At 43.4% G+C, this 23,430-nt stretch overlaps 1 protein-coding gene across 5 annotated transcripts in view; it reads right to left on the bottom strand.

Moving 5' to 3' along the window:
• Positions 1-23,430, bottom strand: part of LOC134914273 (uncharacterized) — a 177,311-nt gene that overhangs the window by 82,549 nt on the left and 71,332 nt on the right. For 4 of the 5 annotated variants that reach the window (XM_063920044.1, XM_063920038.1, XM_063920053.1 and 1 more), the window contains one exon: positions 13,938-14,366. In XM_063920044.1, the coding sequence (XP_063776114.1) occupies positions 13,938-13,956 (19 nt within the window). In that variant the 5' untranslated portion in view covers positions 13,957-14,366. Of the gene's footprint in view, positions 1-11,532; positions 12,042-13,937; positions 14,367-23,430 lie in introns of those variants that run through there. The other variant, XR_010177380.1, reaches the window with a different exon arrangement.

Raw genomic sequence — 23,430 nt, 5'->3', positions numbered from 1 at the left:
CAGCTAGTCCAGCTTCAGCAGCAGGCTCCCCAAGTCACTCCTGCAGATCGTCTCTTCGTCCCTGAATTTCTGAGAGGCACTGTTCTAGCTGAGTTTCATGATAATAAGGTTTCTGGTCATCCGGGTATCACTAAGACCTTGGAGTTAATCTCTCGCTCAGTGTGGTGGCCTAATATTTCTAAAGATGTAAGGGAATTTGTCCGTTCCTGTCAGGTTTGTGCTCAGTACAAGGTATCTCGATCGTTGCCGGTCGGGCAACTCATACCTTTAGCCATTCCTCTCAGGCCATGGTCACATATATCCATGGATTTCGTGGTGGACCTTCTTCTTTCAGCTGGATTTCGAGTCATTTGGGTGGTAGCAGACCGTTTTAGTAAGATAGCCCACTTCATTGCTCTCCCCCGATTACCCTCTGCTCAAGGGTTGGCAGTTTTATTTCTCCGCCATGTGTTCAGGCTCCATGGTTTACCCAGGGATATTGTCTCTGATCGGGGACCGCAATTCATCGCCCGTTTCTGGAAACGTTTTTGTGCCTCATTAAATATGAAACTCTCTTTAACATCTGGGTACCATCCACAGTCTAACGGACAAACTGAACGTGTTAATCAGTCGTTAAAACAGTATTTACGGCTATATTCGGCCAAACATCAGAATGATTGGTCTGAATTTCTTCCTTTGGCCGAGTTTGCCTATAATAACTCTTGTCATTCTTCCACCAAGGAGTCCCCATTCTTTTCGGTCTTGGGCTTTCATCCTAGAGCCAATTCTTTTTACCCTCATTTTCCAGTCTCCTCGTTGACCTTAACTTCCCATCTCAGAATGATTTGGAAAAAGGAGCACCTTGCCCTTAAGAAGGCTGCCTTCCGAGAAAAAAAAATTTCTGATAGGTTCCAACGCCCATGCACTTTTAAGGTGGGAGATAAGGTGTGGTTGTCAACCCGCAACATCAAGCTCCGACAACCCTCGGCTAGATTGGGACCCAAATTTATTGGACCGTTCCTTATCATTAAGAAGGTCAACCCAGTTGCTTTTCGGCTACGCTTGCCTAAATCACTCAAAATTGGCAATACTTTTCACTGTTCCCTTCTGAAGCAGTATTTTTCTTCCAGGAGATTCCCTCGGAAGACTTCCCAGGGTAGACCTCTGGTGGATGTTCAGGGGCAGCAAGAGTTCTTGGTGGAGAAGGTTTTAGATTCCAAAGTTTCTCGGGGCCGGCTTTTTTTTTTGGTTCAATGGAAAGGCTATGGCCCGGAAGAAAGGTCTTGGGTCCTGGATAAGGATCTACATGCCCCTAAACTTAAGAGAATTCAGGCATTTCCTCAGAAACCCGGCTTTAGGGGTTCTTTAACCCCTCCTCAAGGGGGGGGTACTGTTAGGTGCCGCTGTCCGCGGCGCCGCACGGTCTGCTTCCGAGCGACGCTCACGGCCCGCCGCACCTCCCTTCCTGCCTGCCCGGCGCCTAGCAACGCCAGGACGCCGTGCGTGCTGAGCCGCCGGGTCCCTGGCAACGACAGGACACCGTGCGCGCTGAGCCGCCAGGTCCCTGGCAACGCTGGGACGCCGTGCGCGCGTAGCCGCCGGACCCTTAGCAACGGGGATGCCACAGACGAACCGCGTTCCCCGTTGCTTCCTATCAATCAATACACCTGTTAGCTCTGGTCGTGCAGCAGGGCAGCTGCACGACATTACTAATTAAGCTCCGCTGCAGCTATTGGAGGGCTCCCTGTTATATTCTCCCTCACTACCTGGCACAGAGGCCAGTGATAGCTTCCTGTATGCTGTTCCTGCCTTGTAACGTCTGTTCCTGGTCAGCTCTATCTGGTCGATCCTGCTCCCTGTGCTCCTGAGTCCTGGAGTTCTGAAGCCGGTCCTGGGAATCCTTCCTGTTCAAGTGAACCTGTTGGAGTCATCTGGGGGTTCTCGTTTGTTGGGGTTCTCTCCCGGTTTCGTGAGTAGCGGCTTCTGCCGCGTGTTGCAGCCTAGGCCGCTTAGTCCTTTTGGTACTTTTTGTATTGGTGGTTTTTGCGGAGGTTTCCGCCTTTCACTGTCCCCCCCAGAACTCGGCGGTGCCGTGTGGGGGAGTGGACAGTGATATCTTTTGTTGTTCTTTTCCTTTGGCGGCGTGCCGCACATTAATTTAGTTTTAGGGTAGTTAGTAGCCCCTAGCTTCTGTTTGCGTTAGTTAGAGGTCCCCTTGTTATTATCCTGTCTCGGTTCACGTTTTGTCTCACGCTAAGACCTGGGGGCATCAGAGTTGGGCAGACCTAATCCGCCCTTCAACCGCGGCTGCCGTGGGCCCAAGAAACCATAGTCACTCAGGCGTGAACTGACCACATGGGTAAAACAACGGAGGTAGGGTGCTAGGGGCTATTCCCGTTCCCTCCCTATTTCAGCGTGACGTCCTGGTGCTCTGGACTCACTTCACAACATCTTTCTAGTTCTGAGCATTAGGAACGTAACATTTTGTCACCATTTTCCTACTTTACCATCCATGTGGACTATGATTGGGAATAGTAACCTTACCCTAAGCATGGTGAGTGAAGTGAGCCATGCGAGGGGGCGTGGTACACTAATGGGGTTTGTTTGTGGCAGAAAAGTGACAAAACACCACCCTAAAAAATTGTGTCTACTTTTTTGTGTCGACCAATTACATGTCGACCTTTTGACCGTGTGTACCTTTTGACCCTGTTGACGTTTCCTACTGTCTGACTATTCTTTGTCGACCGTTTGACCCTGTCGACCTTTTGACCCTGTTGACCTAATGCATTTCTACCATTAGTGGTAGACCTATTGACTGTAGACCTTTTTAGTGTAGATCTAATAATCCACACCCCTGTGCAATATAGCTGCAAATCTCATTAAATTAGCCATGGCAGTTTAGAATCTAAGGACACTATTTATCAAGCCCTGAAATGCTTTTATCTCTGGTATATATATATATATATATATATATTAAATGTACCCAGCAATAGGGCTATTTGCTACTAATAAATGTGGCTGATTATTACTATCAGGGTTGACTGTGGATAATTGCCAGCAGTATGGGGAAGCCAGATGCCTCTAATTTAACACTAACAAAATCAGAAAAAGTATTACTGCTGTCCTCCAAACACTATTGCCATTGTGTAAAATAGGGTGGGCGATATACAGTAGCAAAACTTGCAAACTTGAGAAAGTAACTGAAAGTTCATTTGTGTAGATATTGGGGGTAATTCCAAGTTGATCGCAGCAGGAAATTTTTTAGCAGTTGGGCAAAACCATGTGCACTGCAGGGGGGGGCAGATATAACATGTGCAGAGAGAGATAGATATGGGTGTGGTGAGTTCAATCTGCAATCTAAATTGCAGTGTAAAAATAAATCAGCCAATATTTACCCTGCACAGAAACAAAATAACCCACCCAAATCTAACTCTCTCTGCAAATGTTATATCTGCCCCCCCCCCTGCAGTGCACATGGTTTGCCCAACTGCTAAAAAATTTCCTGCTGCGATCAACTTGGAACTACCCCCATTGTTGGGTAGTGAAAAAGAGGCTTATGCACAGGTGATGCTGCAGGACTGCTGGAGCAGCATAGAGGCTTTACACATGAGACACCTCAGGACGTTTGAAGCAGAGCAAGAGTTATGCTGCAGGACTGCTGGATCAGATCGAGGGTTAATGCACAGTAGATGCTGCAGGATTTCTGGAGAATTGTGAGAGACTATGCTCAGGAGATGCTGCAATGAGGACACTGGGAAATAGGGGAAGGTGGTGCTAGCTGTTACAAAAATATAGAAATTCAAAAATCTTTTATCACAACCAAACAGAAAAATGTACAAACAAAACAGTATTCTGTTTTTTTGTTTTTATTGGGAGTATGTTACATCTCATCAATTACAGGTTGAGTATCCCATATCCAAATATTCCGAAATACGGAATTTTTTGAGTGAGAGTGAGATAGTGAAACCTTTGTTTTCTGATGGCTCAATGTACACAAACTTTGTTTAATATACAAAGTTATTAAAAATATTGTATTGTAAAACACAATACACAAACAAATCCTGCAAAATATCAGTGTCTTTTCTTTGACAAGTAGATATAACTAACTGTGGGGCTCATCCACATTTGAATCTAAAGGGGGGCACTTACGGAGCGATCCCAGCCTAAAATCTATGCAATCTGACTAGGTTGCTCAGATTTTAAGCATGATCTCTCCATATGTACCCCCCACAGCGATAGCGATGTGCAGCCCCGCGCATCGCTATCGCTGGTGATAGATTGGCCTGTATGCAGGCTCAATCTAGCATGTGGCTCAGTACACATCTCCCCCCACAGCTGCCCATGAATACGGGCCTTAAGCCATTTTCATGACATGCCTCTCAGATGTATCAGTCCACGTCCCTGCTGATACTGTAGGTGTTACATTCACAATTGCCCTGAAATGCTTTTTCAAAAGTAGGCAAGTATGGTATGGGTGCATGCCCACAGTGCAGGGAAAGATGTCCCTCTCAACTTCCGATGTCTGGCCTAGGGGCAATTACTTATCCTGAAGAAACATAGGTCCAAATGTATTAATCCCTAAAAAGTGATAAAGTGGAGGCAGATAAAGGCCCAGATTTATCAAGCCCTGGAGAGTGATAAAATAGCACAATGATAATGCACCAACCAATCAGCTCCTAACTGTCATTTTTCAAACACAGCCTGTAGCATGGCAGTTAGGAGCTGATTGGTTGGTACTTTATCATAGTGCTGTTTATCACTCTCCGAGGCTTGATAAATCTTGGCAAAACAATGATAAAGTACCAGCCAACCAGCTCCTGTCATTTTTCAAACACAACCGGCTACATGGCAGTTAGGAAACTGATTGCCGGTACTTTATCACTCTAAATCCATCTCCGCTTTATCACTTTTTAAGGATTAATACATTTGGGTCATAATCTAAAGCATACAATACATCCCTTCTTAAATGAAGTTTTTACTTTAAAAAAAGAAATATAATAACAATGTAATCTATTTGTGTAAAATGTATTACTGGGTTATTCTTTTTTCGTATCTTAGAAATAAATGGCAAAACATAATGTATGCCTGGCTGACCAAACATATATTAATTGAAGCTGCAGTTACTGAAAATAAATTATGCAAAATATTGACAGTTTTTCCCCCATAGATTTATGGTGCCAACATCAGCAGGTCACCCTCAAGATAAGGTTTAGCTTCATCATTGCAATTTGTACACAGAAGTCTTAATCACAGCAAGCAATTTGCTGTACTCTATACTAGCAACTAAATGTTAAGGCATTAATCTTGGCCATTTGCTTTTATGATATGATTTTTCATGTTTCTCTAAATATTTTTTTTTCTCTTGAAATTGCATTAGTAAGCACTTACTGTTTACTTATGAGACATTTTAAATTAAGAAAATCCTGACCCCCAATTTAAGACATCGATTCTTCATTTTGACACATTGTCAGATTTAACCTACAATTGCAAAATGTAGTGAACCTTTAAAAATTATTTTTTTCTCAGGTGAAATGTGAGAAATATGGTATTTAGAAAATGCAGATACACACAAACACTGGACACTTCCATTGATGATTCTGTAAACAATTATTAGATAAAATCCATTTGCGTATTTCTGTTAGTGTTCCATATCAGTAAGGTATTCACCTTTAACAATGCCTGCTGTAATAAATATACTTTCTTATCAGAAATGTAACTTAAATTGTATATTATGGCTGGTAGATCTCTATGCATGCTTTAAAATCAAAATCCACCCATCATCGTTAAGGTCATTTCTACACTTCATGTGCAAGCGACTGAAGGTCATTTAAGCATGTAGTTCAGTTGCCTACCTTGGCAGCTAGAGCTCATTCTGACTTTGGGACCTATATTAAGTAATTTTGCCCTTAAAATATACAGAGTCTGTGATTCCCACTTACCTAATCACATAACTGACTAATATTTATCCAAAACAGCTCAGATTTTTTTTTAATAATTACATTTTGTTAAGAACATCTATTTTATCCAGCACGATTTTATTAAAAAAAATAAAACAAAATGGTATACTGTACGTGACCTTGAACTTTAAACACTTTTAAACTATTTTGGATTTTTATAAACTGGTCATCCATAATTGATATTCTGTTATGTTTATATGTACAGTATCTGGTGGCTGATTCATGATGCAGCTGCCAGGTGTACACTCTGTGACTGGTGGCAGCGAAGTATTTAAATTCCCCTGGTGGCTGCTTGCTTGATTCAGCCGCTGGGTATAGACTGTGTTTGAGGGGTACCGCCAGGCTGCCCAATCACTGAGGCCAGCAGTGATTGGCAAACACTGGAGGAAAAAACATAGGTGCAGAGGGGCTAAGAGCAGTGAGGTGCGGTGGGGTGAGGCAGGTGAGGCAGAGCTTTTCCTGTTATACTAATGTTTGTGCCAGAGTTTTGACTGTGCAAAGTATATGAAAAATACAAACAATATGTTAGAAGTATCTCCATTGCATAATTCTAATAATTTTTATAGCCAAAACTCTGAAGTAAAAAGTGCCTCACCTGCCTATCTTTTCCGCTCATCTCTGATCAAAAGTCACCAAATTTCCAGGAGTTTATACTGCTGCAACTGTGTATAATGCCCAGATCTACCCTTTGGCTCATATATTGTGTGTAAATCTGGCTCTGGGGCTAGCTAGTGCCTCCTAAGCCATTTAGCTCACCGCACGTCCCTGTCTAAGAGGGCCCTTTCAGATTGGCAGCTGTTGGAATATCATCTTCTGGCAGCCACTCAGTGACATTTCAGACTAGTTGCAACAGATGTGACCGTGTGAGTGAAAGCTCAGCCTAGTGTTGTTGCATCTAATGTGACTATGCCAGGCAAGTGGTTAAGATTACATTTCCTTTAAATGATACCAAAATGGAAAACTGGATATGTCAGAGATATCTATTGTGTTCCACTCACCAGCCCTCACAGAAGCCACTCCCATAGTTTTCTGTTATCGGAGCCTGTGTCCCAGTGATTGGAATTGGTACATTCCTCTGACAAAAGAATCCTTATAACCATGATATGTGTATACAGTATAAGGATTCTTCATTTTCTGGGACTAGTGGCATTCCTTATTAAATCTACGCTTTTGAGAGATAGCTGTCATTCTTAGGGGGTATATTTACTAATGTGCGGGTTTATAGAGTGGAGATGTTGCCCGTAGCAACCAATCAGAGTCTATTTACCATTTATCTAGCACCTTCTAGAAGATGACCGTTAATCTGATTGGTTGCTATGGGCAACATCTCCACTTCTATAACCCCACAATTTAGTAATATACAGTACCCCTTATTGTTTGTACAGAGTCAAAAACAGGTCACTGCTTAAGGCGATGCTCTTATACTTTCATACCACATACTATTTTGTGTAAAAGTACCTAGTACTTAATAGTACAGGAGAAGGAATGGGTGCAGATGCACTATACAATCATTACTGTAAATTACGATATATAATATATAATAAGCGGTTGTTAGCCTATAATTGGCCAATGATATGCTGATTACCAATCACTCAGGTTTTAAATAAATCTTCATTGCTAATCACTCACTACATGTGTGCAGTGTGGCTTTGGCGCATGGGCAGTGGCAGAAAAAAAAACCATTCCACTGCTTCCAAAATAGCATGCACCTCTGAATTGTTATAGCTACCTAAATATTTTTACAAGCCTTTTAACAACTTCAATGTACTGTAAAATGTGACAGTCCTACCTGTAGAGAAGAAATATCTGAATCTGGAAATTGGATATTTGCAAATGATTTTGGCTGTGGAAGGAGCATCCATTCCATGTCCAGGTATTGTCAGATACAGCTGGCCTGTTTAAAAATATTTTCAGTAGAGATGACCGGTTTGGATTTGTTTATAAGTGAACATGCCCGAACTTTGGGAAACCAACTAGAGCCAAGCCCCAACTTGGATCACTTTTGAGAATCCAAGTGGTCTGAGTACCAGAACGGGTCTTCCTCTGAGCTTGGAACTAGGATTTTGAAACTAAATCTCAAGTTCTGGATTGCGTGTAACTCCCTCCCTCTTTATTTCAGGTGCCATTTCACTCAGGAGGGTGTATGGTGAGGTGAACAAATTTGACTGGAAATGACTGTAAATTAAGGCCATTGATGTTAATTATACTATAGGAAGAAGAACATCTCCGAGTTACATAAGTTTAACTGCTTTTATCAATTTTTATTGATTTATAAAGAAGATCCAAACCAGACCCAAAACATAACGCAAAACGCTTGAGGGTGGTTTTGCAAAACCAAACCTGACGATGATTTGGAACCAAAACCAAAACACTAGGGTCTTCACACACCTCTAATTTTTAGATCACCACAATAACCATCACATTCTGTTTTTTTGGGGAATTTAAGAATTGTAAAATGTTACATGTATCAAGCAAAAATTCACCAAATAGCAGGAAAAACCACCAAAAATCCTGCCAGAAAAAGGAGGCAACACAGCAAAAACTGTATGACTATCAGAACATGTTAAATGTAGAAAAACCTCATCCTTCCTCTACTGTAATAGCCCAGTGCTACTTATCTTTGGAGCAGGTTATGGGCTAGCTAATAGGTAAAACATAGTGTCCTTATTCATTAATATATATTTTATTAGTGCCCTTAAAAGTGAATAAACTTAAAATAGTGCTCTTATAAATGCAAAAATATCTAATACCACCACTATTCAAAAATACAGTAAGTTATCAGAATGAACCCAATAAATAAATATTTCCAGTACAGATACTGTTCCCAGTGATACATTTTTAACACAGTATATCAGTGAAAATAATGTGATTAAAGACACAGCATATTGTTATAATACACAAATTTAGAAGATTTATGAATAAAAGATATATATGCAGGGCTTAAAGTGGTCCTGGAGAGGTGGTGGAAGTCATCGCTCCCGCCACCCCTTCCCCCCTATTAGATCGAGCCACAGCTGGTGCTAATGTGTTTGGTGCCTCCCCATGAAACTATAAATTTGTGCCCTATGTCACATACATTGTAAAGGATTATTGCATCCCGAAGGCACGCACCCCAAAAATGGGGTGTGGACATGCAAAAGTACCCCCAATTCAAATTACGCCTCACAGTAGCACAATCTTATTCATCCGATTAAGAGACTTCATAGGCTTTAACTTTGAAACATAAAAATTGTGTAAAATGAAAATATTCCTTTTATGTTAAATTGGCTGTTGTTTTTTTTTTTTTTTTTTTAATATGCACAGTTGCACTATTTAAATTTATACAAACAAAAGTTAAACCATTTTGTCTGACCACTCTAACTAGAATCTTTTACCATACAATTCACAAAGCATTGTAACAGCAAAAGAATATGGTTCAACTCATAAAAATAATATTGGCGAATGTTAACAGCAAATTGAAGTGACCTATTTCTACACTCTGGGCCTAATTCAAAACTGGTCGCACGCAGGCTATTTTTTGCACTGTTGCGACCAGGTAATCGCCGCCTACAGGGAAGGGGGTTAGAGCTTTGCAGTGGTGTGTTCGGCTGTGCAGAGAGCTGCACAAGCAAAAAGTTTGTGCAGTCTCTGCACAGCTCAAGACTTACTCAGCCACTGCAATGTTCCTTGCTGTAGCTGACGTCAGGAACACTCCTTGTAAACGGCCGGGAACGCCTACGTTTTCCAGGACACTCCCAGAAAACAGTGAGTTAACACCCCCGGATGGCCTCTTCCTGTCAATCTTCTTGCGTTCCCCGCTGCGAGCGCGTTCTTCGTTCTTTTCGTCACTGTTAGGCGATGCCCATCACCAGTGGCTGACGCGCCTGCGTATTGCGGCCCTTACACATGCGCAGTACAGATCCGATCGCATGGCTACGAAAAAAGGTAGCATGCGATCGGGTCTGAATGACCCCCTATAATGGCTACATTTACTAAGTGGTAGCTTTTGCAAGCTTCATGGTGTGTTTAATTCTGAAATGTAAAATATCAATGATATTAACATCAAAACACACAATTTTGATCATTGTCACTTGAAATTTCTGGATTAAACATGACACTAGTTAGTAATTTTACTCCAAAGGGCTTTCCAATATGACAGAAAAAAATCAGCTTTTAACAATAGACATTGAGTACAAGGTAGAGATACAATTGAAGTATCTTAAGAAAGCTTTAATTATGATATTCCTATTTTCTAAGGGTAGCCGGATGTAAGCTAGACAGCAAATAGACAATCAATAGGTCAACGCCAAGTGGTCAACAGTCAATAGGTCGACAGGTTCAAATGATCGACAGTTAAATAGTTGACATGGACTTAGGTTGACAGGGTCAATATATCAACATGCAAAGGGTTTACTTTACACAAAGAAAGGTAACATTCTCATGATTATTAAGAGTAGAGTTAGGGTTAGGCACTTGGCAGAGGGTTAGAGTTGGGCTGCGGAAGGGGATGGTTAGGTTTAGGCATTAGGGGGAGAGTTACAGACAAGCACCAGGGGGAGAGTTAGTTTTAGGATTAGGTTAAGATAACACAGAACATGTGTTGACCTTTTGACCACACTACCCAGACACTGTCAAACCTTTAATCCACACCTATTTCTGAGAATACGGGGCTGATTCTGAGTTGGGAGCAGCATGGTTTTACCGCTGCAAAGTTACTTGATCTTTATTGCTTTGCTCTCTACTCAGAATCATCAGCAAATATATGTCTGGGAAATACCATTAATTTTGCATCTCTTTGAGTTTATGCTGATTAGATTTTTCAAGCAGGGCAAAACACTTTTACTGAGACAGAATTCCTACCTCCAGAAAAATTATTTCAGCCTTTTAGTGCTGAACAGTGCAAGATAGAATTTTCTGCCCTACATACAGTATAAAGTAAAAACAAACAAATAACAATAACAACAACAACAATAATAGTTAAAGGAATTTTTAACATAATAAGTGGCAAAAGTGTCAGGTTATGACATACTCTACATCGGTTTACAATCTTATTCCAGTGAACATGTTCTTATATAGAAAGCAGAAATAATTTAAAAACAACAATTTTCGGCTTTTAAAATTCATACTATGGTAAATGAATGAAAATAATGAAATATACTTCAATTTTTTTGCTCAGTAGGTGGACTGTAAATTGGTACAGCAGTTCTACATTGGCCAGCCCCTTTGACATATTTATATTATGGATTCAACTATTTTTAATTAATTTCTTTATTATTGATAGCTCCAGGGTGGTTGTCATATTTCAGAGTATTTAAATGTGTATATCAGCAGACCTCCACATGATTAGCAACAGAACAGAAAGAATGAGCATTATTTAATATTTTTTTTCACTATGTGCACAATAACAGTACTGCCCACTTTAGCACCTCTAAGGCAAAAAAATGTTTGGACCAATGGTTCTAAATTTTCTTGAATCACAACTCCTTAGAATATCAGCATTTTTTTTCATGGAACCCCTAAGATAAAAGTTTTTTATTGATAAATTTTGAAAAAAATTTAGACAGTTAATTCTACTTGTTTATCACTTTTAATCTGTTAAAAATAATTTTACATATACTGTTACTTTAAGTTATTTATTTTGGTTTTGTTACACTGAAAGTCCCAACTAGTATACAGTATAATCAGGGACAAAAAACTAAAATAAAATGTATGATTTGCAATATTTTAGCTGCAATCGGGAAATCAGCTACAGTATGTGAAAAATGAGAGATGTGTGTTCCATCTGTAAGTACTGAACATACGTAGTTTGTCATTTTTCTGACTGAGGCTTCTGTCTAATAAACCATCACTGGAACTAATAACAAGAATGAAGTGACTTAAAGTGCATGTATTATGCTGAGGTTAAATGAATGCTTTTCTGATGAGTTGGTTCCCATGTGTTCTATAATGCCTGAGGTGGCTCTTGCTTATCTCACCCATTCATTCACTGCACAAGGCTTCTTCCAACACTGCGGATCAAGGACCACAGCTGTCATTTTTGTTCATGTTCCATCAGCAACGTGACTGTCGGGGACTTAGTGTAATAGATGTGTAACTTTTTACATCACTGGTTTTGTTTCAATCAATCTAAAATATTTAACATATAAATTAAAATAACTTCAGTAGCAATAAAGCAATTAAAAAATAAATTTTAAAGGAATATAAACATAAAGGCCCTGATTCTGAATCATATGCTTATGCGGCCTCTTTTCTCCACGGCCGCAAAATGGTACTTACTTTCATATGCTAATAACACAATCAGCACAGCTACATTGCAAATCTGTGCATCTGAAAATACAAGAATAACCACCCACTGGTTTAGTGTCTGTCGACACAACTGTCAAAAATAGTATCGCCAGTTGCACCTGCACCATGCCGGATACAAGAGACCTGTCAGAGACAGGCATCTCATAAAGGCATGACTCATATTGCACAGAGCTCTAAATACTGTACATGCCCGCAGGGGTGTATCTACCTATTGGCCAGGATGGCACTCGCCAGGGGCGCCAGGCAGGAAGGGGGCGCCGCCTGGCTGTGCCACCCGCGGCCAAAGGGTAGAATAGCAGTACTGTCAGACTGTTCCTGGTGTGAGTCTGTTACTGCTGGAGCGGCGCTGGTGTCCGGCAGCACCCCACTTGTAATCAGACTCAAAATAAACTACAGCTCCAAGCAGCCCTTGTTGCTGGGAGCTCCCGGCAGGAAGGGCTGCTGGGAACTGTAGTTTATTGTGAGCTTGATTACAAGGGCGGTGCTGCCGGACACTAGTCTGATCACTAGTGCCGTGCGGTGCTGACGGACACCGTAATAGACTCTCACCAGGTACACAGCAATTGTTGTATAGCACAGTGCTATAGGTCTATTTGTTGTTGAAGATAATAAAAAAGTGTCAGTGTTTGGGAGAATTGACTGTAGTATCTGGAAAACTACACAATTTTCATGCATGTTAGATGTAAGTAAGTAGCAAGTAAGCGAAAACTTTAACTTGTTGCGTGTAATAAAGAAAATACATATCTTACCTATTTCAAGGCAAGGTTCAAGGAAATGTATATCAGTTAATTGTATAATTGTTCATTTTATCTTGGAAGTGATGGCACCCTGATGTTTTTTCTAACAGGAAGCACTTCTACCATCCGACTAATGGTGTATGGTTTGAGGCTCATCTCACAGCAGCTCATTAGCATTTCATTCTGGATGCAGTCAAGATGCTGGCGTTTGGCATCCCGGCGGTTGGAAAGCTGACGCCAGCATCCCGAAACTGCTCGGAATGCTGATGCTAGCATCCCAACATAGATAGCGATGCAGAATGCCAAAATCCGGATCGAGTTGGTGCCAAAATCTCCACTGTCATGCCGCGTAGGAGGGTTAGGGTTAGGCTGCAAGGGTGGGAGGGTTAGGGTTAGGCTGCAGGGAGGGAGATTAGGAAGGGTGGGTTAGAGTTAGGCACCAATGAAGTGGATTTTTATGGGGGGGCGGGTTAAGGTTAGGCTATGGGAAAGGTGGGTTAGGGGTAGGGGGGAGAGATAGTGTAACGTGAATACGAGACACTACTGTGTGGTGTAATGTGAATAAGGGACACTACTGTGTGGCCTAGTTTGAATTGGAAGTACTATTGTGTCCACGCCCTTCCCCCACAAGACCATGCCCCATTTCCAATACTCACACCTTATTCCAAAAGTGTGTAGGGGGGCGCCAGCCCCTTACTTTGCCAGGGGTGCTCGGACCCCTAGATACACCCCTGCATGCCCGTGACATTTACATGACACTCCCATCAGAAATCCATGTGGAGGAGTTTAATGAATACATGGTTGTGTCTGGTGCCTCAATAGGGGTGCCAGGAGTGGGGTCTGTTGGCACAAAGGAGGCACCAGTTGGGGTCTGTTTGCACAAAAGGTGCACCAGGAGAGGTGCTAAAGGGGCATATGGAGGGGTCTTAAAAAATATTGTAGGACTCAAATTTTCACATTGATCTTGGCTACTGCCTACCTTTATCTTTCTTTCTCATCTAAATTTTTCTGCTTTCTCATCTTTCTTTCTTTCTTTCTTTCTTTCTTTCTTTCTTTCTTTCTTTCTTTCTTTCTTTCTTTCTTTCTTTCTCTGGGTTTGGGCTCAGGCTTTCTGGCAAGGCTGGCAGCAAATTTCTTTGCAGCTCCTCTGGGTCTCAAACTCTTGTGGGATTAGACGTGATGGTGTCATGATGTCATCACATCTCATTATGTACTGTTGCGTGCTACATAAAGAGCAGGAAGGGAACCGGGGACATTTTCTCATTCATTGCAACCGACGTCTGGAACTTCATGGAGTTCAAGCAGGAGCATCATGGACTGGGGCTGCAGTTGTACCTCTGGGTGATGGTACTGGCCACATCACCCTCGATAGGGCATGGTAAGGGCTTGTGGATGTGATATTAACTCTCTGGAAAATATATTTATTGTTTTTTTACAAATTAGAAATTCATATAAAAATTATATATACAATCCAATATACAAATATATGGAAATAGGAAGACAATAGGGAAGAACTAGAAACAAGTTTCCACCCAAGAAATAAGACTTATGGTCAGCCTGTTTGGACCTTAATACAACCGGAAGAAGCAAAAGCAAATGCCCATCAGAGTAATGATTGTACAGTATATTGCAGATGGAGTACAGCAAACATAATTACAGTGAAAATATAAAGGTAAACTGGCACTCAATGTAATTAACAATTTGATAGCCAAGGTTGGCGGATATAGGCAAATCATTGTATTGGGGGAACTAAGTACAGTATTAAGAAGACATAAAATGTAGTTACCTTAAACATCCAATACACTATATAGACAAAATCATTCAGACACCTGACCATTACACCAACAGGGACTGTAATGACATTGTAATCAAATACATATACTTTAATATGGAGTTGCCCCCCCTTATACAGCTATAACAGCTTCCATTGTTGAAAGCTTTCCTCAAGATTTTGGAGTCTTTCTGTAGGAATTTGTGCCCATTCATTTTGTAGAGCATTTATGAGGTCAGGACCTGATGTTGGATGAGTAAGCCTGGCTTGCAATCTATGTTCCAGTTCGATGGGGTTGAGGTCAGGGGAGTGTCTTTATAGTCCTTGCTGTGTGCACTGGGGCACAGTTATGTTGGAATAGAAAAGAGCCTTCCCCAAACTGTTGCCACTAATGTGGAAGCATAGCATTGTCCAAAATGTCTTGGTATGCTGAAGTATTAAGATTGCCCTTCACTGGATATAAGGGGCCTAGCCAAAACCTTGAAAAATTGCCCCATACCATTATCCCTCCTCCACCAAACTTCACAGTTTGCATCTGACCAGGGCCGGTGCTAGGGTGTTCGGCGCCCTCCTGCAAACTATAAATTTGCGCCCTCCCATATTCCTTTGGCGCGCGCCGGGAAAAGGGGTGTGGTCTCACAAGTAAGGGGCATGGCCACAGAGTAGTACCCCCATTTAAAATTACGCCACAATGTAGCACAATCTTATTAATCTTATACGTAATGCCCCACCCGTAGTAGTAGCGTCCTTATACGTAATGCCCCACCCGTAGTAGTAGCGTCCTTATATGTAATGCACCCCAGTAGTAGTAGCATCCTTATACATAATGCCCCCCCAGTAGTAGTAGCATCCTTATACATAATGCCCCCCTGTAGTAGTAGTGTCCTTATACATAATGCACCCCTGTAGTAGTAGTGTCCTTATACATAATGCCCCCCCAGTAGTAGTAGCAGCATCCTTATACATAATGCACCCCCAGTAGTAGTAGCGTCCTTATACGTAGTGCACCCCCAGTAGTAGACGCGTCCTTATACGTAATACCCCCCAGTAGTAGTAGCGTCCTTATACGTAGTGCACCCCCAGTAATATTAGCGTCCTTATACGTAGTGCACCCCCAGTAGTATTAGCGTCCTTATACGTAATGCCATCCCAGTAGTAGTAGCGTTCTTATACGTAATGCGCCCCCAGTAGTAGCACCGTCCTTATACATAATGCCCCCCGCAGTAGTAGCATCCTTATACGTAATGCCCTCCCCCCAGTAGTAGTAGCATTGTTATACGTAATGCCCTCCCGGTAATAGTAGCGTCCTTATACATAATGACCCCAAGTAGTAGTATCGTCCTTATACGTAATGCCCCCCCAGTAGTAGTAGCGTCCTTATACGTAGTGCACCCCCAGTAGTAGTATCGTCCTTATACGTAATGCCCTCCCGGTAATAGTAGCGTCCTTATACATAATGCCCCCAAGTAGTAGTATCGTCCTTATACGTAATGCCTCCCCAGTAGTAGTAGCGTTCTTATACGTAGTGCACCCCAGTAGTAGTATCGTCCTTATACGTAATGCCCCCAGCCCCAGTAGTAGTAGCGTCCTTACACGTAATGGCCCCCCCAGTAGTAGCGTTGTTACACGTAATGCCCCCCTGTAGTAATAGCGTCCTTATACGTAATGCCCCCCAGTAGTGGCATCCATAGAGCGCGCGTACAGATATACCACACACACACACAATTCACACATATATACACACACATACACACCCACCATACACACACACACACACACACACCCACCATACACACACACACACACTTCCCTCTCACCCTCCACTTACCTAATCCAGTCTCTCTCTGTACAGCAGCCAGGTCCGTGTAGCTCCGCCCCCTTATGGCCCGTTTAGCCACGCCCCCTACCGTCCCGTGTAGCTCCGCCCCCTTCTGTCCCGTACTCGGTGCTCTCACACAGATGAGATGAGGTGAGGGGAGGGAGGAGGCGTTTCATGCTGCAGGTGCCCGCTGCCAGTGCCTGTCATACAGTGACAGACACAGCAGTGGCAGCAGCAGCAGGGGGGACAGGACGGCGCAGCAGGGAAGGGATGCAGAGCAGTGAAGGCGCCTATCCGTCCCAGCGCCTCCCTGCACTGCATCCCTTCGCTGAGCGGGTAACGCCGGGCCTGCATCTGACTGCCAAACAGAGAACATGGGCCCTCATTCCGAGTTGATCGGTCGCAAGGCGAATTTAGCAGAGTTACACACGCTAAGCCGCCGCCTACTGGGAGTGAATCTTAGCTTCTTAAAATTGCGACCAATGTATTCGCAATATTGCGATTACTAACTACTTAGCAGTTTCAGAGTAGCTTCAGACTTACTCTGCCTGTGCGATCAGTTCAGTGCTTGTCGTTCCTGTTTGACGTCACAAACACACCCAGCGTTCGCCCAGGCACTCCCACCGTTTCTCCGGCCACTCCTGCGTTTTTTCCGGAAACGGTAGCGTTTTCAGCCACACGCCCCTGAAACGCCGTGTTTCCGCCCAGTAACACCCATTTCCTGTCAATCACATTACGTTCGCCGGAGCGATGAAAAAGCCGTGAGTAAAATTACTTTCTACATAGCAAAGTTACTTGGCGCAGTCGCAGTGCGAACATTGCGCATGCGTACTAAGCGGATTTTCATTGCGATGCGATGAAAAATACCGAGCGAACAACTCGGAATGAGGGCCATGATTCATCACTCCAAAGAACATGTTTCTACTGCTCCACATACAGTATATGCCCTGTTAATCACTTTTACATATACATCTTGAAGCATGGCTGACTGTAGTATGCAAAGAGTAACATCATAATGGTATAACATGATATTAACACTTAGAAATGGGCATCAGTGGCTGTTTCAAGTGAAAATCTTCTAGAGCCAAAGATTATAAATCCAATATGACTTCCATTATTTATGTGGATTCACAATTCACTTATGCAGTAATACATTTTCTAGACAAGTGATTCTACGCATGTTAAATGCCCAACTCAATATAGAATGCAGTTAATTTGCTGGCTGTTGGGATCCTGGCAGTTCAGGATACCGACGCCAGAATCCCACAAGCAGACAATGCCGCCAGCCGGAATACTGTCGCAAAAGGACTATTCCCACTTGTGGGAATAGCTCCTGTGGTGATCGCAGCAAGCCACTGAGCCTGCAAGGGGACTCTTTGCACTCGCCCCACTGCCGGCATTCTGGCAGATGGGATGCCGGTGTCAGGATATTGACAGCTGGCATCCCGTCTGCCAGTAAATCATACTGAATCATACACTAGCTATATTAGCAGTTCTTTGCACAAGAATTTCTTATTTGCACGGTTGTAAATATGATCGATTGTTAAAAATTAAGAGAAGTAAATCTGAGACATCTTAATGTAAGTAAATTTTAATCCATAGTTCTTGGCATTACCAGATAGCAGATATGGTAAAAAATGACAGGACCATTTTTTTAGTTTTTACTAAATTCTACACACTGGAGGTGCAATCCAAATTTTTATCTGATTGTCCATTTGGGCGTTATCGTTCATGCAATGCAAGCCATATATTGATAATGATGTCATTATGTCAATCCCCTTTTCATCCCTTTAGGGGAGGTTTATTAATATTCTAATTACGCAATTTTCTTATTTCCCACCTGCAGAATGCCTATGTTACAGTTTATCTTCCTAACATATGGGGAAGTAAGATAATTGGTGATGAATCAGTGAGTGAGTGAGTGAGTGAGTGAGTGAGTGAGGGCTTTCGCATTTTTATAGTTTATTAAATTCTACACACTGGAGCTGCAATCCAAATTTTGACCCGATTGTCCGTTTGGGTGTTATAATTCCTGCAACGCAAGCCACTTGTGTATAATTCCAAAAGTTTACCTCTTGTCTATAATCTTGAATCATTGAATCCGATCTGCCTACATACAGTATTTATGGATTTACGGATATTAAATGACTGTACAAAATAAATGATTACAGGTATATTAGGTGTAAAGTACAGTATATATTTTATATAGTTGTATATATTTACATAGCTGTTTCATTAGTTTTAGGTCATTTAGAAAGTTGCCATGAAAAATTAAGAATGTGGAAAATTCATCCAGAAAACTGCACCCTCTACAAATGTGCATGGTGACATCTAGTGGTACATTGTTAGACTTGTATCAATATTTAAACAAAAGTTTATCTTAAAATATAAAATAATTTTTTTAATGATTCTGAATTAAGTTTTGAGGTCAGTTTCTAAGGATTTTTTTTCTTATCTACAGATAAGGCACAACTTAACCACAATTGTATTAGGGCTTAGCATAGCCCTGAATTGAGTATTAAACAAAATTACTTACTGTCTAGCACAGTGTTTCCCAACCTCGGTCCTCAAGGCACACTAACAGTCCTGGTTTTAGTGATATCCAGGCTTGAACACAGGTGACTTAATTAGTACCTCAGTTATTTTTATTTAACCATCTTTGCTGAAGCCTGGATATCACTAAAACCTGCACTGTTGGTGTGCCTTGAGGACCGCGGTTAGGAATTCCTGGTCTAGCACATACTGTAGCTATACTCAGGGCCGAAACTAGGATTTTCGTCACCCGGGCAAGGCAGTAATTTGGCGCCCCCACCAAAAAAACAAACAAAAAACAATGCACACAACAAAAAACAAACAAACAAACAAACAAACAAACAAACAAACCCTACCAGACTAAAATTATCAGATTATTTTACAAAAAGGGTATACTACTGGACAATATTCCCATATGTGCCTCAAATGCTCTGTGTTACATGCCCCATGAGTGTGTTCAACTACATGCTCCTCTATGTGTCCCCGTACATTTGACTGCTGTATATCATAACACTTCATCATTGCACTATATTCCTCTATCCACTGCAGTACATCACTATACTACATCCCCTACGCGCTGAACTACATCACTACACTACATGCCCCTATGCACTGCACTACATACCCTATATGCCACACTACATCACTACGCTACAGCCCCTTACATGCTACACTACATCAGGGCCGTAACCACGTGTGTGCTAAGTGGGCTTTGCACACAGCACACTTGTGATGGAGGCGCATTGTGCACTGATTCCCCCGCTTAGCTCCCCTGCTGTGTTCCATAACTTCCATAGTGGCAGGCAGCCCTGGCGAGTCCCCCACTGTGCAGGAGAAGTGTGATCCGCTGCAGGCGTGGGCACACCTGTCTGCGGGGTCAGCTACTGGGAGGGGCAGCTGGTAGCAGCTCCGTCTGGAGAAGGTGAGCACTGGGGCTGCGCTGGGACATGTCTGCTGTGTGTCACACAGTGCGCCTCAGTATCTAGCAGTGCCGCGGCCGCGCTGGCTGTAATGGAGACCGAGCGGGTTGCAGGGATGGGGAAATGCTGTCTCTGACCACCCACCAAGACCAGCAGCTGTCGCAACCGCCGGAGGCTGAATTGCAAGGTACCCGCTGTGATACCTGCTCTGCTAGCGGTGTGCCTGGCCTTGGATGACCCAGCAGCTTTCCTCACCTTCATTTCCCCAGCAGTCCAGCCTCCTCCACTCTGCCCCAGTCTGTGGGACAAGCCACATCCTGCAAGTAAAGGTAAGTTACACACACACACACTACACTTTGCTCACACACACAATACACCTTGCTCACACACACACACACACACACACACACACACACACACACACACACACACACACACACTACACCTTGCTCACACACACATACACTACACTTTACTCACACACAGGGCCGTAACTTTACAGGGCCGTAACTATGTGTGTGCCAGGTGTGCCTGGCACACAGCGCAGTTGCTCTGAGGGTGCAACGGCCAGCGGCATGTAATGAGTCAAATTTACTCATTACAAGCCACCTCTGCTGTGTAAAAAGGGGGACGTTGTCTACCGTAATGTGCAAAAAGGAGACGCTGTCTGCTGTAATGTGTAAAAAGGGGGGTGCTGTCTGCCGTAATGTGTAAAAAGGGGGGGCACTGTCTGCCGTAATGTGTAAAAAGGGGATGCTGTCTGCCGTAATGTGTAAAAGGGAGACGCTGTCTGCCGTAATTTGTAAAAAGGGGGGCGCTGTCTGCCGTAATGTGTAAAAAAGGGGCGCTGTCTGCTGTAATGTGTAAAAAGAGGGGCGCTGTCTGCCATAATGTGTAAAAAGGGGATGCTGTCTGCCGTAATGTGTAAAAAGGGGGATGCTGTCTGCTGTAATGTGTAAAATGGGAACGCTGTCTGACGTAATGTGTAAAAAGGGGGACGCTGTCTGCCGTAATGTGTAAAAAGGGGACGCTGTCTGCCGTAATGTGTAAAAAGGGGGACGCTGTCTGCCGTAATGTGTAAAAAGGGGGACGCTGTCTGCCGTAATGTGTAAAAAGGGGACGCTGTCTGCTGTAATGTGTAAAAAGGGGGATGCTGTCTGCCGTAATGTGTAAAAAGGGGGATGCTGTCTGCCATAATGTGTAAAAAGAGGGGCGCTGTCTACCGTAATGTGTAAAAGGGGGACGCTGTCTGCCGTAATGTGTAAAAAGGGGGATGCTGTCTGCCGTAATGTGTAAAAAGGGGGATGCTGTCTGCCGTAATGTGTAAAAGGGGGACGCTGTCTGATGTAATGTGTAAAAAGGGGGGCGCTGTCTGCTGTAATGTGTAAAAAAGGGATGCTGTCTGCCGTAATGTGTAACAAGGGGGACGCTGTCTGCCGTAACGTGTAAAAAGGGGACGCTGTCTGCTGTAATGTGTAAAAAGGGGGACGCTGTCTGCTGTAATGTGTAAAAAGGGGGACTGTCTGCTGTAATGTGTAAAAGGGTCTCTACCTGCTGTAGTGGCGCTACTGTGCAGCGTAATTTGAATAATGGAGACTACTGTGCACAGTAGTATGAATTGGTATTATTTTGTGGCCACGCCCCTATATATTTTTCACGTGCCTACGGCGTGCACTGCACCTATCTTGCATGGGGGGGGGAGCGCCAATGCAGTTTCTTGCACACATCGCTAAAATACCTAGTTACGGCACTGCACCACATCAGTGCACTATATGCCCCTATATACTGCAATACATTACTACACTACATAACCTATATGGTAAACTACATCACTGTACTACACCCCCCTATAAGCTACACCAAATCCCCCATCTGGGAGGCAAAGCGGAGGTTGATACTGCTAACTGTGAGCACAATGCACTTCTATAGCTAGTCGCAGCACTGCATGACAAAGAAGAGAATTTAAGACAGAAGCCGACATAGGAGAGATCCCAAGTACTGGAGCTCACCTGCACAGCATCGGAGCCAGCTGCGGGCAGACAGGTGGGTCAGATACATTGCCCTGGGAGCTGTCTACTGTCTCACTGGAGCAGCACAGCACTGCCATAAAAAAAAACACAAAAGAAACTGCTCCTCTGTAACTCCGTGGCGCCCCCTCGAATCCTGCACCCGTGCACATGCCCACTTAGCGCCCCCCCCCCCCCCCCCCCCCCGTGATGTCTCCAATAGACATACTTATTCTACTGTACTTGATGTAATGCTGTTGGTGGCTCTTATTCTAAAAACAGCCAGTTCAACCCCTAAATTCATTCCGTTCCCGTGCTATGGTCTGGTCTCTTTACTTCTTTAATTACTATCTCTGGTGTAGTCAGACAACCCTTCTGTTCACTTCTCTGTCTTCCCCTATTGGGGAATACACTCGGGGCGACTTGTGCTGTGTGCTAAGTGATCCAGATTAGCACACAACGATGTGTACTGAGCGATCTGTGCTAACCAGTGTTCTTTATGCACATGCGAGGCAATCTAATTAGATCTTGCTTGTATGTGCTAAAGATCTGAGTGGGCGATGGCGACACGTGGTACCGCGCATCACCATCACTATGGGGTGTGCACACGGAGCGATCCGTGCTTAATTTCTAAGCGATCTAGACAGATCACATAGAAAATAGGCAAAAATCACCCCGTGTGTATCCCCCCTTACTGTCAACTCAACACACACCCGACAATAAGGGGCAGCTGCTGGCAATACTGAGCTGACTCTCAATGGAGCTCAGCAGTGCAGAGACAGAGGGGTTATTTCTTTCTAATAGACACAGTAAACTTTTTATTATTTTGTTTAAAGTATCTTACCGTGATATAAAAGGATTCCCTACATACTTTATGTACTCCATATACTGTAATTAGTACTAGGTGATTCATCGTGCCCTACGGGTGCTCTTCACACCGTCGTAAGGGGCTACGCCTCCTTAACCCTTGCACACCCTTGTGGCGTGCAATGTTTTTATTACGTTACGTGTGTAAGCGGCACCGTTACAGGGAGCGTTACGTGTGTAAGCAGCACCGGTACAGGGGGCATTCCGTGTGTAAGCAGCACCGGTACAGGGGGTGTTATGTGTGTAAGCGGCACTGGTACAAGGGGGCGTGACATGTGAAAGCGTCACTACTACAGGGGGCATTACGTGTGTAAGTGGCAGTGGTACAGGGGGCATTACGTGTGTAAGCGGCACTGGAACAGGGGGCGTGACGTATGTAAGCGGCACTGGTACAGGGGGCGTTACGTGTGTAAGCGGCACTGGTACAGGGGGCGTTACGTGTGTAAGCATCACTGGTACAGGGGGCGTTACGTATGTAAGCGGCACTGGTACAAGGGGGCATTACGTGTGTAAGTGTCACTGGTACAGGGGGGCGTGACGTGTGTAAGCGGCACTGG

This window comes from Pseudophryne corroboree, chromosome 1 (genome assembly GCF_028390025.1).
Source record: "Pseudophryne corroboree isolate aPseCor3 chromosome 1, aPseCor3.hap2, whole genome shotgun sequence".
NCBI lineage: Eukaryota > Metazoa > Chordata > Amphibia > Anura > Myobatrachidae > Pseudophryne > Pseudophryne corroboree.
Note: the sequence above shows the minus strand (reverse complement) of the source record. Positions and strands in the feature narration are given on the sequence as shown.